Source organism: Pelophylax lessonae (assembly GCF_965119305.1).
Source record: "Pelophylax lessonae genome assembly, chromosome: 4".
NCBI lineage: Eukaryota > Metazoa > Chordata > Amphibia > Anura > Ranidae > Pelophylax > Pelophylax lessonae.
In genome coordinates, this window is record NC_138771.1 from 385,034,400 (window position 1) to 385,050,599 (window position 16,200).

A 16,200-nucleotide genomic window follows, 5' to 3' on the forward strand; every position below is an offset into this window, starting at 1 on the left:
TAGGGGGGCTTTTGCCTTTACAATCCATGTAACAAGGTGGAAGTTCAGGCCTTAACTGATGCAAACTTTGGCTGTCAGGACCTTCAAGCAGCTCTTTGAGTTGAAAGCAGCCCCAGTTTTTACCTGGTTGTCCAATATGCTGCCTCTGCAGTTCATAGAATTTTTTTAATTTTTTTTATGCTACCACCATTTAATTCTTTTTTTTATTCTTTTTTGTTTTCTGCGTTTCCTTTGTGGGGGCCTCTGTAATACTTCCTTCAAGACACACACTGGGGCTAAGAAAAGCCAATACTCCTTTTTGACTGCCTAAAACACTTCTATCAAATTGTCACAATGTTCTGCATGCAAAAAAGATATTTGTTGAGCTATGAGTGAGTTCACCTATCTAACAAAGATTGCCTAGGGTGAGTGTCTCTGCTATATTTAGACCAGGCATATCGGTCTCAGGAAAAGATAGGAACTATCACAACAACAATAGAAGTCAGAATAGCCACCCCTCAGTTGGACTTCTTCTGGAAGTTCCATACGTCTCACAATTCCAACTTATCCTATGTCCCTTAATGTACTTTTGACATCATAAAATCCTTTTGTTCATTAAGGGACACAGGTCTCTACCCCTTTGTCTTATAATCAATCTTTCTTATGTTTATGCATGAAACTTAAGCATGTTGCGAGTGGGGGTTTGTACTGGCTTATAGTTTTTTGTTGCCAGTGTTCAATTTTAATGTGGGTGGCATTACTTCTCATTTGTCTCAGAATTCCCCCTGACCCCATATTCCATAAAGAAATCCCAGGATTGTAAATCAAAAAGCCTGTATTTTTATTTTTTAAGATTTTGTGTGGTTCATTTTGATTTGCTGCTGTTTTTTCATATTTGAATCTGGCTCATGAACTGATGAAGCTTGGGTGACTATTGATGTACACATAAACTCAGATTTTACCTGTTGATTGCATGAACAGGTGGAGGAGGAGCTCCCGATAATCTAGCACAGGCGTAGTAGTCCCCCATAGATTCAATAATTCCAGCCAGTGTAGCACTAAACATACCTAGAACACCAGCAATGGTAATTGAAGGTAATCCCCACTGACCTAGAAAACATAAGATAAAAGGATAGCATAAAGTACTTATTAGCGACAGTAACAGAACAAGTAATTTATCAGTGAAAATGTGACCTAATTCTACTGAGGCATACTGTATGTAATGACTGCCAAAGTTAGGGAATATTTAAATCAGCTACAGAAATATACACTATATCTGCTACTAAAAACAAAGCTATGGCAATAACAATAATAGATTTATTTTCATTGTATTTTGTGCCAGTAAGTTTCAGACTTTTATAAATTGCTCATCTAAACAGTTAATGTTGAAAACTTCAGTATTCAAACATATTAGGGTTGAAATAAATAAGGTTTATTTCTATAGATTTTCATATTATTTCAGGGACATCTTTTTTCTGTGAGTCCACAAAGACACTGCAGGCAATGAATGTACTTCAGTTAGAGGAGTTGCATTTATTTTTAAAAAAGCATATTGTTAACTTATTGTGCAATTTAAAAAATGCGTATCGTCGCTATCCGCGTGACTTAATCAGGGATTCATCAGGGATCCCTGATGAAGTCATGTAGTTAGTCACAATACGTGTGGGAGGAGTAAGGTGACATCACGGATGAGCTTTAATCAGTTTGTGCCGGATTCTATATTGAATGTTATTTTACAAGTGTTTTTAATGTGAGTGCAATACATACCCCCTACACAGATTAAGGTTAAACTACTTATTTTCCAGTCTCAATATGTGGCCCCATGTCTTCTTACACTCCCTGAGACTGCATAGTTTTCTTCCTACGCTGGGATCACCATTGAGGTATTTGTATATCACTATTATATCTCCAAGAAACCACTTGCCGACCGCCCCACGCAGATTTACTGCAGCAGGGCGGCTTGGCTGCGCATAATCACATAAACGGGCTTTATGTGCACGCGGTCTCAGCGAAGCGCGTGCGCCGCCGGAGCTGCGCTTCCGCTGTGATTAGACACAGCGGGAGCGGGCTTGATCGCTGCCGGCCTCCCACAATCTTCAGAGAAACTGACAGGACTGCCACTTGCCTATGTAAACAAAGCGGGAGGCTCTTCTGTCACACAGGCACAGTGAGATTGTGTGTTTCAGCTAAGATGAAACACCAATCACTGTGTGCCTGTCACAGAGCCTCCCTTCCCCACAGTTAGCAAGTACATTCAGGCTTACATTTAACCCCTTGAATACCCCAAGTATTAATTCTTTCCCTGCCAGTGTCATTTATACAGTAACAGTGCATATTATTTAGCACTGATTACTGTATTAATGTCACTGGTCCCCAAAAAAGTGTCACTTTGTGTTAGATTTGTACACCGCAATGTCGCAGTCCTGCTAAAAATCGCTGATTGTCGCCATTACTAATAAAAACCCAAAAAAAATAAAAGTCCAAAATTCTATTCCGTAGTTTGTAAGCGCTATAACCTTTGCGCAAACCAATTAGAGTGCGTTTTTTTGGATTTATTTTAACAAAAATATGTAGCAGAATACAAATTTGTCTAAACTGATAAAAAAAAAAAATATTTTTTTAAATTTTTTTATTGGGAATGTTTTATAGCAGAAAGTAAAAAATATTGTGTTTTTTTCAAAATTGTTGCTCTTTTTTTGTTTATAGCACAAAAATCTAAAAACCGCAGAGGTGATCAAATACCCCATAAAGAAAGTTCTATTTGTGGGAAAAAAAGGACATCAATTGTATTAAGGTACAGCATCGCACGATCGCAATTGTTAAAGTAACGCAGCGCCAAATCGCAAAAAATTACCTGGTCATTAACCACTTAAGCCCCGGAAGATTTTACCCCCTTCCTAACCAGGACCTATTTTGCGATTCGGCACTGCGTGACTTTAACGGACAATTGCGCGGTCGTGCGACGCTGTACCTAAACAAATTTGACGTTCTTTTTTTCCCACACACAGAGCTTTCTTTTGGTGGTATTTGATCACCTGTGCGATTTTTTGATCATGCGCTATAAACAAAAAAAGAGCGTCAATTTTGCAAAAATAACAATATTTTTCAAATTTTTATATGAAATTCCCCCAAAAAAATGTAGAAATCAAATTTTTTTAACATTTTAGGCCAATTTGTTTTATGCTACATATGTTTGGTAAAAGAAAAAAGCGTATTTTGATTGGTTTGCGCAAAAGTTATTGCGTTTACTATCTAAGGGAAAGATTTTTGTAATTTTTGTTGTTTTTTTTTTTTAACAAGTAAAGGCGGCGATCTGCGATTTTTTCTGTGGGACTGCGACATTGCGGCAGACAGATCGGACCCTTGACTGACATTTTTGACACTTCTGGGGTTACCAGTGACATTACTACAGTAATCAGTGCTATACATATGCACTGTTACTGCAAAAATGACACTGGCAGGGAAGGAGTTAACTTTATTTGAGAGGGAGAGGTTAAGTGTGCCCCTAGGGGCGTGATTCTTACTGTGATTGGATGTGGCTACTGGTGTAAGAACAGAGATCAACGGTCCTACATAGTAGAACTGTGTGAACTCCATTCTTACACAGGGGAGAATGACAGGCGGCTGTGTTTACATTAGCCGCCTGCCTTTCTCCCGCTCTAACGGACGATCGTGAGTGCCCGGCGGACATTGGGTCTGCCGGGCACGTGCGCGGGGGGGGGGTCTGTGAGCGAGCGGGAGCGCGCCTCCAGCAGCGCAAGCTCGCTCCCTAGAGCCTCACAGGCTAGCGACGTAGACCTACGTCGCTTTGCCTGTGAGGGGCTGACTGCTGACGTAAATCGTCGTTAGGCAGTCGGCAAGTGGTTAAGGGGGTAAAACCTTCCGGAGCTGAAGTGGTTAAGCGTCTCTTCTCCAGGGAGAATAAGTTTAGTGCTCCTCGTAATTAAGGTCCTCCAGTCCCCTTAATAATTATGTTGCCCTTCTCTGCACTTTTTCTTATTCCTGCCCAATCTTTCTGAGGATTGGTGACCAGAACTGGATGGAATTCCTCAGATGTGGCCAAAACACAGTTTTATAAAGTGTCAGGATTATCATTTTCTCTCTGGAGTAAATTTCCTTTTTTATGCATGCTAACAGTCTGCTGGCTTTGCTTGCTGCAGTTTGGCATTGCATGCTATTGCTCAGTCTGTCTTCTATTAGGACCCCCAGATCTTTCTCCATCTCAGATTTCCCCAGAGGCCCCCCTTGTGAGTAATTTGCATTTATATTTTGAACCCCCAGTAGCATTACATTTCATTTTTCAACATTGAACCTCATTTGCCATGTAGTTGCCCACCCCATTATTTTATTCAGGTCTTCTTTTAAAATTTCTGAATCCTGATGTTATATATATATAATTATTTTTATTTACTATTTACTCTACTTATTTTTCTGTCATCAGCAATAACTGAGATTGAGCTTATTATATCAATCTCTATATCATTTATGAATGAATTAAACAGAATTGGTCTTTTCACTGTGCAAATCATTGGTAATCCTACCAAAAAACCCTTCACAGATGGTACCTCATGCCCTACTGGCTGTCCAAAATGTACCCAGGTAGTCCTCCTTATTGCTGGAGGAACTGCGGTAGTACCAGCTCTCTTGCACATATCCTTTGGTTATGCAGAACCTTAACTTCTTACTGGAAACAAAATTTTCTGATAATCTCCTCCATATCTGGCTCACCCACCAACCCATGTCCACGGTTGGCTCTCCTACATGTAGGCATTGAAAACTTGCCCCCTGAAGACAGACACATTATTATACACCTACTGTTTGCTGCCAAAACGAATATAACCAGGAGGTGGAAAACCTCTACTTTCCCATCTATTACTGACATACTTTCAGACATTAATTATCAATGCGAAATGGAAAAAATGATCGCAAGAAAGGCCTTAAAGATGGAGCGTTTTTTGTCTAAGTGGTCATTGTGGCTATCCCATCCAAAATGCAAGGTGGTAACTTGAATAACACCTAGTTTTTGATCTATGGCAAAGATGTTGAATCGTATACTCTGTACCTTTTGTGTAATAGGCTTTGTTGCTATGCGGCACCTTCCTTCCCCCGCCTTGACCTCCCTCCCTACCCCCCTGTCCTTCCCTTCCCTACTCGATACCTCCATAACGTGACAACCAAAGTTTAACCTGTATGCTTTTGATAACCTTTATCTACTGGTTGTGCTATTATTGCTTTGACTACTTGATATTCTTTGTTTTATACAAACTTTGAGTTTCTGTTACCTTGTATATGTTCTCAAGGTGCTTAAAAAAAACCCAATAAAGAAATATTTGAACATAAACAGAATTGGTCCCAAGACAGAGCCATAGGGTACCTTACTTACCACTCCAGACCTGTACACGTTATTTATCACTATCCTTTGGATACGCCCCTGTAACCAGTTTTCTATCAATGAACAAACTCTTTGGACAACGACTACAGAACTCAGTTTGTAGAGTAAGTGTTTGTGGGGAACTGTATTGAATGCTTTTTCAAAATCCAGATGCACCACATCCACAGGCCTTCTAGATGGCAGCTAACATCCTCATAGAATTTTAACAGATTAGTCTAGCAGGAACAACCCTTCATAAACCCATGTTGATTACTGCTAATAATACGGTTTCCATCAGCTATTTCTTGCATATAATCCCCTATCATACCCTCTAATAGTTTAGATACTATCGATGTTAGACTGACTGGCCTGTAGGTTCCAGGTATACGTCTCTGCCCTTTTTTTAATATTGGTACCACGTTGGTTTTTCTCCAATCAGCTAGTATCATTCTTGTCAGTATGCTGTCCATAAAGATTTGGAATCGCAGTCTGACTTTGACCTGACTCAGTTCTTTGAGGACTCTCGGGTGTAAGCCATCTGGTCCTGGTGATTTATGTTAAACTGTTCTAGTCTTTTCTGGACCCTGGCTTCTGCAAGCCACAAGAGTACATCCTGTGGTGTGTTACTAACAATACAGTTGTAATTGTCATAACTCTTCTTTTCCTGTGGAAAAACTGAGGGGAAGAAAGCAATTGCCTTCTCCTTGTCATTTGTAATCCATCTTCCCTTCATCATCCTTTATGTGGCTAATATGCACTGACGTTCCTTTTTTACGGTTAATATATTTAAACGTTTCTTGCAATTTTATTTTATTTTTTTACTTTCCTCTGCAATGTGTCTCTTGTAGTTGTTGCCAACCTGATTGCATTCTTAAACTTCTTATTGCATTCCTTGTAGTCCTGGAATGCTGACATTGATGGTGACACCCATCCACTTTATATTTTGTAAATGCCATTTTTTTTTCTTTAACCTCTCCCCTTCCGGCGCATTGTAAAATGATGCCGGCAGGAATGTCTCCTCTCTCTGGGTCATATTACGTCTGCCCGTTCTCACTGCCCTCTTTCGCCCCCTCGGGACACAGCCCATCCCCGATCAGTGTAAAGAGCCAATAAAAAAATTGCTCTTTACCATTTGACCGGCTGTGTCCAATCACAGCTGGTCACAGAATGTCAAAAAACCCGGTAACTAGCTGTTACCGGGCTCTCCTCCTCACACACCGATCCTGTGTGTGGAGGAGATTGCGGTAACAGCTAGTTACCGATTACAGTGCACACCAAACACACTGATCCCCCCCAATAAAGAGGACTTGTCACTAGCCCATCAAAGTACCTGTCACAAGCCCATTAAAGAACCTGTCACTAGCCCATCAGAGTACCTGAGTACCTGTCAGCTCATCAGGTACTCTGATGACAGGTACTCAGGTACTCTGATGACAGGTACTCTGGTATTCTGATGACTGGTACTCTGAGTACCTGTTATCAGAGTACCTATCACCAGCCCATCAGAGTACCGAGTACCTGTCATCAGAGTTCCTCAGTACCTTTTATCTGAGTATCCGAGTACCTGTCTTTAGAGTACCTGTCATCGGAGTACCCGAGTACCTTTTACCAGCCCATCAGAGTACCCGAGTACCTCTCTGTAGCCCATCAAAGTGCCCGAGTACCTATCTGCAGCCCTTCAGATTACCAGAGTACCTGTCTCTAGCCCATCAGAGTACCCAAGTACCTCTCTGCAGCCCATCAGAGTACCCGAGTACATGTCATCAGAGTACCTAAGTATCTGTCACCAGCCCATCAGAGTACCTGAGTTCCTATCATCACAGTACCCGAGTACCTGTCTCCAGCCCATCAAAGTACCTGAGTACCTGTCTCCAGCCCATCAGAGTTCCCGTATACCCCTCTGAAGCCCATCATAGTACCCAAGTACCTCTCTGTAGCCCATCAGAGTACCTGAGTACCTATCTGCAGACCATAAGAGTACCTGAGTACCTATCTGCAGACCATTTGAGTACCCGAGTACCTTTCTTCAGCCCAGAGTGCCCGAGTACCTATCTGTCCATCAGATTACCTGAGTACCTGTCTATAGCCCATCAGTGTACCTAAGTACCTGTCTGCAGCCCATCAGAGTACCTGAGTACCTATATGCAGCTCATCAGAGTACCTGAGTATCTATCTGCAGCCCATGCCTCCTTGATTATTTGTTGGGGTGTTTGCTTTCCAAAATGGGGTCATTGTGTGGGCGTTTCCATTGTCCTGGTGGTCAAAAGTGTGATAGGTTGTAATGAAATTAGATGTGAAATGTATGCTCCTAGAACACCTGAAGGTGCTCCCTGCATGTTGAGCCTCTGTATGTGGCCAGGCTGTGTATAAGTCTCACACATGTGGTATTGCCATACTCAGGACAAGTAGCAGAATGTATTTTGGGGTGTAATTTTTGTTATTTACATGCTATGTGTTAGAAATAAATAAATTGACAACTTTGTGTAAAAAAAAAAAAAATAAGTTTCATTTTTTTTTCCACATTTTCCAAAAACTTGTGGAAAAAAATGACATGTTCAAAAGACTCCTTATGCTTTGTAGAATATATGTTGGGGTATTTGCTTTCCAGAATGGAGTCATTTTGTGGGTTATTTGATTGTCCTAGTGCTCCAGGTCCTTCAAAATTGTGATAGGTCGTTAGGAAATTATATGTGTAATTTATGCTCCTAGAACACCTGACTGTGTTCCTTGCATGTTGGGCCTCTGTGTGTGGCCAGGCTGTGTAAAAGTCTCACACACATGGTATTGCTATATTCAGGAGGAGTAGCAGAATGTATTTTGGGGTGTAATTTTTGCTATGTACATGCTATGTGTTAGAAATATCCTAAAAATTGACAACTTTGTGTAAAAAGAAAATAAGTTTTCATTTTCTTTCCACATTTTCCAAGCACTTGTGGAAAAAAATGACACGTTCAAAAGACTCATTATGCCTCATAGAATATACATTGGGCTGTTTGCTTTCCAAAATGGGGCCATTTTGTGGATAATTCTATTGTCCTGGTGCTCCATAGCCTTCAAAAGTGTGATAGGTCGTTAGGAAATTATATGTATAATTTATGCTCGTAGAACACCTGACAATATTCCTTGCATGTTGGGCATCTGTATGTGGACAGGCTGTTTAAAAGTCTCACATATGTGGTATCCCCATACTCGGGAGGAGTAGAAGAATGTATTTTGGGGTGTATTTGCAAGTATGAATATACTGTGTGTGAGAAATAACATGTTATTATGACAATTTTGTGTAAAAAAAAAAATTTCTTCATTTTCCCAAGAATTATGGTAAAAAATTACAACTTAAAAAAAACTCATCATGCCTCTTACTAAATACCTTGGATTGTCTACTTTCCAAAAAGGGGTCATTTGTACTGTTCTGACATTTCAGGGCCTCAAGAATTGAGATATGCAGTCGGTACATCAGGTGTGATCAATTTTTAATGATTGGCACCATAGCTTGTAGACTCTATAACTTTCACACAGACTAAATAATATCCACTAATTTGGGTTATTTTTACCAAAAATATGTAGCAATATAAATTTTGGCCAAAATGTATGAAAAAAAATCTTATTTGTAAAATTTATAATAGAAACTATAACAAAATGTTTTTTTCTTTTTTTTTTCAAAATTATCACTATTTTTTCACTTATATCACAAAAAAAAAAAAAACAACCATTGGTGATTAAATACCACAAAAAGAGAGCTCTATTTGTGTGAATTGGTCTGGGCAGGAAGGGGGTGAAAGTGCCCTGTATTGAAGTGGTTAATATGACTTTTATGTTATGGTTTAGCCACCCAGTTTTAACCTTCGCTCTTCTATATTTATTGCCTATTGGAATTCACTATCATTGGAGTGATACCTTTGTTTAATATCTTTCTGAAGCATTCCCATTTTTCTCATTGTTCAATGTTCTTAGAATTTGGCCTCAATTAATGTCTTGTAATACTGAGCACAGTTTAGAAAAGTTGGCTCGTTTGAAATGAAGTGTTCTTGTACTATCCTCGTGCCTCTTTTTCCTATGATTTATGCTGAATGGGATCATCCTGTGATCGCTAGATCCCAAGTTTCCCGTATTTCCACATCTGTGATCAGATCTGAATCATTTGTAATTATTATATCTAGCAATGCATTCTTTCTTTTTGGGGAATCTACCAATTGAGAAATGAAGTTGTCCTGTAAGACATTTAGGAAATGATAAGCCTTTAATGAGTGAGCTGTCCCTTGTGCCTAGTTTATATCCGGATAGTTGAAGTCCCCCATTATGATGACGAGGTGGCGTAGCGTGGGGGGTGCTGCCGGTGCGCAATATTCAGGGGGGCGCAGTCAGGGCAGCTGTGCTGTTCCTGAAATGTCAGTTACCGACATCCTTTCACTGAGAAGATTCAGAGTGTATAGCTGCTCCGCCTCTCCACTGCCTCCTCAGCCTATGGGATCACAGTGTACACGCCCCCTTCCCCAGCGCGCCTTGTTTGATAACGGAGCAGGAGATGTGGACAGCTGGAGAAGAGAGGAGAGGACGGCTGCAGCCTCATAGAAGAAGGTGAGCTGGGGAAGATAAACCAAATGTTTTCTTGTCAGTACTTACCCTGCTGAGGAGGGGGAAGGGGAGAGGCTGTGTTTCCTCTTCCTCTGTCTCTGAGGCTGATCGATGGATTTCATGTGAGGAGCAGTGCACTGCTTCTGGAGGAAGGACATGCCCTAAACTTCTCCCCCAATCTCTGCTACATCTCCCTACTCATTACCTGCCCACTCCCTCCTCTTCTGCATTACCATATCCAATATCTGTGAGCTGCTGGAGCACTACAAGTACCAGCATGCAAGGAAATGGGGGCAGCAGCAGTGTGTTCCATCAGGCTGATATTTAGATGGTGTGTGTACTTTATGTGTACTGTGTGTATACTTTGTGTATACTGTGTGTATAGTGTATGTGTATACTGTGTATATATACTGTGTGTATAGTGTATGTGTATACTGTGTATATATACTGTGTGTATAGTGTATGTGTATACTGTGTATATATACTGTGTATATACTGTGTGTATAGTGTATGTGTATACTGTGTATATATACTGTGTATATACTGTGTGTATAGTGTATGTGTATACTGTGTATATACTGTGTGTATAGTGTATGTGTATACTGTGTATATATACTATGTGTATAGTGTATGTGTATACTGTGTGTATAGTGTATGTGTATACTGTGTATATATACTGTGTGTATAGTGTATGTGTATACTTTATATATACTGTGTGTATAGTGTATGTGTATACTGTGTATATATACTGTGTGTATAGTGTATGTGTATACTGTATGTATAGTGTATGTGCATACTGTGTATATATACTGTGTGTATAGTGTATGTGTATACTGTGTATATATACTGTGTGTATAGTGTATGTGTATACTGTATGTATAGTGTATGTGTATACTGTGTATATATACTGTGTCTATACTGTGTGTATAGTGTATGTGTATACTGTGTATATATACTGTGTGTATAGTGTATGTGTATACTGTGTATATATACTGTGTGTATAGTGTATGTGTATACTTTATATATACTGTGTGTATAGTGTATGTGTATACTGTGTATATATACTGTGTGTATAGTGTATGTGTATACTGTGTATATATACTGTGTGTATAGTGTATGTGTATACTTTATATATACTGTGTGTATAGTGTATACTTTATATATACTGTGCGTATAGTGTATGTGTATACTTTATATATACTGTGTGTATAGTGTATGTGTATACTGTGTATATATACTGTGTTTATAGTGTATGTGTATACTTTATATATACTGTGTGTATAGTGTATGTGTATACTGTGTATATATATATACTGTGTGTATAGTGTATGTGTATACTTTATATATACTGTGTGTATAATGTATGTGTATACTTTATATATACTGTGTGTATAATGTATGTGTATACTTTATATATACTGTGTGTATAGTGTATGTGTATACTGTGTGTATAGTGTATGTGTATACTGTATGTATACTGTGTGTGTGTATGCATGTGTATACTGTATGTATGTATATTGTGTGTGTGTGTGTGTGTGTGTGTGTGTGTACATACTGTTTGTATACTGTGTGTGTGTGTGTGTACATACTGTATGTATACTGTGTGTGTGTGTACATACTGTATGTATACTGTGTGTGTGTACATACTGTATGTATACTGTGTGTGTGTGTGTGTGCATACTGTATGTATACCGTGTGTGTGTGTGCATACTGTATGTATACTGTGTGTGTGTGTGTGTGCATACTGTATGTATACTGTGTGTGTGTGCATACTGTATGTATACTGTGTTTGTGTGTACATACTGTATGTATACTGTGTGTGTGTGTGTGTGTGCATACTGTATGTATACTGTGTGTGTGTGTGCATACTGTATGTATACTGTGTGTGTGTGTGTGCATACTGTATGTATACCGTGTGTGTGTGTGTGTACATACTGTATGTATACTGTGTGTGTGTGTGTACATACTGTGTGTGTGTGTGTGCATACTGTATGTATACTGTGTGTGTGTGTGTGTGTGTACATACTGTATGTATACTGTGTGTGTGTGTGTACATACTGTGTGTGTGTGTGCATACTGTATGTATACTGTGTGTGTGTGTACATACTGTGTGTGTGTGTGTGTGCATACTGTATGTATACCGTGTGTGTGTGTACACAGTGGCGTCACTAGGGTTGGTGTCACCCGGTGCGGTAACTCATGGTGTCACCCCAACCCCTTTTAATAATGTGTTTTTTTTTAACTAATGTAACTCGTAAATCATAGCTCCCATATAACACTAAATGTAATGGAATACAGTTACTTCACATGACTGACACTGTCTCTTGAGAGAGTGAGGGCTCTTTCACACGGGCGATCCGATCAGATCCGCCTGTCAGTTTTTTAGGCGGATCTGATTGGATCCTCCATGCATCTCTATGGGGCAGCGGGTGTCAGCGGAGACACCTCCGCTGACACCCGCTGCCATCCACATCCGATCCTGTGCGTGAAATCTGGACGGATGGAAACCCTATTTTTCCATCCGTTCAGGGATCGGATCGGATGATTGCAGAGAGGCGGTCCACTCTCATCCGATCCACCATAGAGAGCAGCGGGAGCTGTGACACCTCTCTCTCCGCACTGCAAGCGGAGACGGAGCCGTCATCCGCCGGCTCAGCGGGGATCGGCGGATCGATCCTCGCTGAGCAGCACGGATCCGCCTACGGAGGCGGACCGTGTGAAAGAGCCCTGAGAGCCTGCCAGACTGGTTGATGTGTTTTTTGTTTGGACTACTTTATAGACTGTAGATATATATATATATATATATATATATATATATATATATATATATATATTTAGCCTGCTCTGTTTCCCCCTTGTTGCAGTTTGTTACTCTATTTTTGCAGTGGAGACAGTGCTGAACTGGAAAGCTTCTCCAACAGAGGAGGAGCAACAAGCATTTTGGGGGAGACCAGGGATGAAGGAGGACTGCAACTGGCTGCATTGGCAGGTGTACTCTGTGAAAGTGAAACTGCTCTTGACAAGAGAAAGGACTGCAGGCTGCAACCACTACATGGGACTTGACTACATTGCTGGATGGAGTGGAGAGAGCTGTGTGCAGAGCAGCAGAGCCCACTGAAAATCTGTCTTTGGTGGGCCAAGTCCAGGCTGGACTTCTGGGGAGTGGAGAGACCATTGCCAAAAGTAGGGCTGCAGCCTGCATGCAATGCAGATAGAAGAGTTTTTTGCTGAGTGGTTACTGAGTCAGAGTCTGTCACTGTGCTAGCCTGCCTGTGCATTAGGGACAGACACTGACTGACAATTAATTGCACCAGGCAGTGCCACCAGATCAATTATTAAATTGCACTAAGTTCACATCACCCGGCCTGGCCACCCGCGGCACATGACACTCACCTCCTCTCCCTAGCGTTGACGTCACCGCAACTGGCTCCGCCCCCGCCCGCTCTGCCTGAACGTGAGGGAGGGAGCAGGGAGGGGAGGCTCAGGGCGCGCGGCCCGGCCCAGAGGAGGCGGAGCAAAGAAGTCCAGCCCAGGCACTGGCTGGCAGCAGACTGAGTGACACACTCACTGTCTGACACAGTACGTCTCTCTCTCTGTACTAGTATGCGGCAGCGGCGATGCGATGCCGGCCCGGCGGCGGCGGCGGCGGCCCGCACAGTAAGAGAATAGAGAGGCAGAGAGCGGTGTCACCCTCCACCCGGCGGACACCCGGGTGCGGCCCGCCCCCCCCGCACCCGGCTCGTGACGCCTCTGTGTGTACATACTGTGTGTGTGTGTGTACATACTGTGTGTGTGCATACTGTATGTATACCGTGTGTGTGTGTGTACATACTGTATGTATACTGTGTGTGTGTGTACATACTGTGTGTGTGTGCATACTGTATGTATACCGTGTGTGCATACTGTATGTATACTGTGTGTGTGTGCATACTGTATGTATACTGTGTGTGTGTGTGTGTGCGCATACTGTATGTATACTGTGTGTGTGTGCATACTGTATGTATACTGTGTGTGTGTGTGTACATACTGTATGTATACTGTGTGTGTGTGTGTGCATACTGTATGTATACTGTGTGTGTGCATACTGTATGTATACCGTGTGTGTGTGTACATACTGTATGTATACTGTGTGTGTGTGTACATACTGTGTGTGTGTGTGTGCATACTGTATGTATACTGTGTGTGTGTGCATACTGTATGTATACTGTGTGTGTGTACATACTGTATGTATACTGTGTGTGTGTGTGTACATACTGTGTGTGTGTGTGTGTGTGCATACTGTATGTATACTGTGTGTGTGTGCATACTGTATGTATACCGTGTGTGTGTGTACATACTGTATGTATACTGTGTGTGTGTGTACATACTGTATGTATACTGTGTGTGTGTGTACATACTGTGTGTGTGTGTGCATACTGTATGTATACTGTGTGTGTGTACATACTGTATGTATACTGTGTGTGTGTGTGTACATACTGTGTGTGTGTGTGTGTGTGCATACTGTATGTATACTGTGTGTGTGTGTTCCATGTGTCCCCACTGCAGCTCAATGGAAGTCAATCTAACAATGGACTTCCGTTGAACAGACATGTTAGAAAAAAGCCGCTCAATCAGTGGCTGTGTTGGCAACCATCCACAGAGAGGAGAAAATCCACTTGTTGCCATTTGGAAGCAGCCAAATGCTGCACTGCTGAGCTCGGCCTTGGATCAGGCAGCAGAGCAGGTCTGGGTGCATATAAAATGAGAAATAAAATATAGTCCGTGCAGTATTGCTTGTGCTTGAAAAGTGCTCAGTGCAAAATCCTGATGACACCTTGAGTAATTGTGCCCACACAGTGCTGTGATCCTCCACCAGATGTACCAGCCTTTCACCTGAGGAGTGTATATATGCAGGGGCGGACTGGGCCGGGGGGCCGGGAGGCAATTGCCCTCCTGGCCGCTCTGATGACTCCCAAAAAGGGCCGCTTGCTCCGCACTGCAGACAGGCATGGCATCACACCCGCCGGCCGCCGCTACACTGTGTGTTGTACTTGCAGAGCTGCAGCGCAGCGGAGCGGTACGAGTATACACTACAGCCGTCAGTACAGTGCCACATGATCCCCACTCCACAGTCATTGGTTGCCCGGACCACGATCATCCCTGCAAACAATGACATTGCGTGTGCGCCCCGCCTCCTGCTGTTTACTCTCACGACTCCCGGCCGGTCCTGAGGTGAGACGTGACGTGATGTCCCCGCCCCCTGCTGCTTGTCATCTCTTCCTCACTCACTCAGCCAGGCGCGAGGTAGAATGTGATATGGGTGCCCCGCCTCCTTCAGGACTCCCGACACAGCTCTCTGAGCCTCGTGTAGCTTGTTACCTCTGCTGGCTCCCGCTCCCTGCCTGTCTCAAGGTATGTGGGGTGTTTACAGAGGCACGATGATCAGCACATTTACTCTTAAGGTGCACACTGATGGGCACATTTAATGTAAGGTTCACTCTGGTGGGCACATTTAATGTAAGGTTCACTCTGATGGGCACAACAAAATGTGCCCATCAGTGTGTCTCTTAACATAAAATATGCCCATTAGTGTGAACATTTACATCAAACAAAGGGCGCTCTAATGGAATTTTTTTTGTTAAGGGGCTCTCTGATGGGCAAATTTTATGTTAAGGGGCACTCTGATGGGCACATTTTGTTGTGCCCATCAGAGTGAACCTTACATTAAATGTGCCCATCAGAGTGAACCTTACATTAAATGTGCCCACCAGTGTGCACCTTACATTAAATGTGCCCATCAGAGTGAACCTTACATTAAATGTGCCCACCAGTGTGCACCTTACATTAAATGTGCCCACCAGAGTGAACCTTTCATTAAATGTGCCCACCAGAGTGAACCTTACATTAAATGTGCCCACCAGAGTGAACCTTACATTAAATGTGCCCATCAGAGTGAACCTTACATTAAATGTGCCCACCAGTGTGCATCTTACATTAAATGTGCCCACCAGAGTGAACCTTACATTAAATGTGCCCACCAGAGTGAACCTTTCATTAAATGTGCCCACCAGTGTGCACCTTACATTAAATGTGCCCACCAGAGTGAACCTTTCATTAAATGTGCCCACCAGAGTGAACCTTTCATTAAATGTGCCCACCAGAGTGAACCTTACATTAAATGTGCCCATCAGAGTGAACCTTTCATTAAATGTGCCCACCAGAGTGAACCTTACATTAAATGTGCCCACCAGAGTGAACCTTACATTAAATGTGCCCACCAGTGTGCACCTTACATTAAA

The 16,200-nt window shown here is 42.1% G+C and overlaps 1 protein-coding gene across 2 annotated transcripts in view; it reads right to left on the reverse strand.

The window, feature by feature from the left end:
• The window catches only part of SLC23A1 (solute carrier family 23 member 1), a 580,604-nt gene that overhangs the window by 173,780 nt on the left and 390,624 nt on the right, over positions 1-16,200 (reverse strand). For both annotated transcript variants that reach the window (XM_082255678.1, XM_082255677.1), the window contains one exon: positions 942-1,089. In XM_082255678.1, coding sequence (XP_082111804.1) covers positions 942-1,089 — 148 coding nt within the window. The remainder of the gene's footprint in view (positions 1-941; positions 1,090-16,200) is intronic.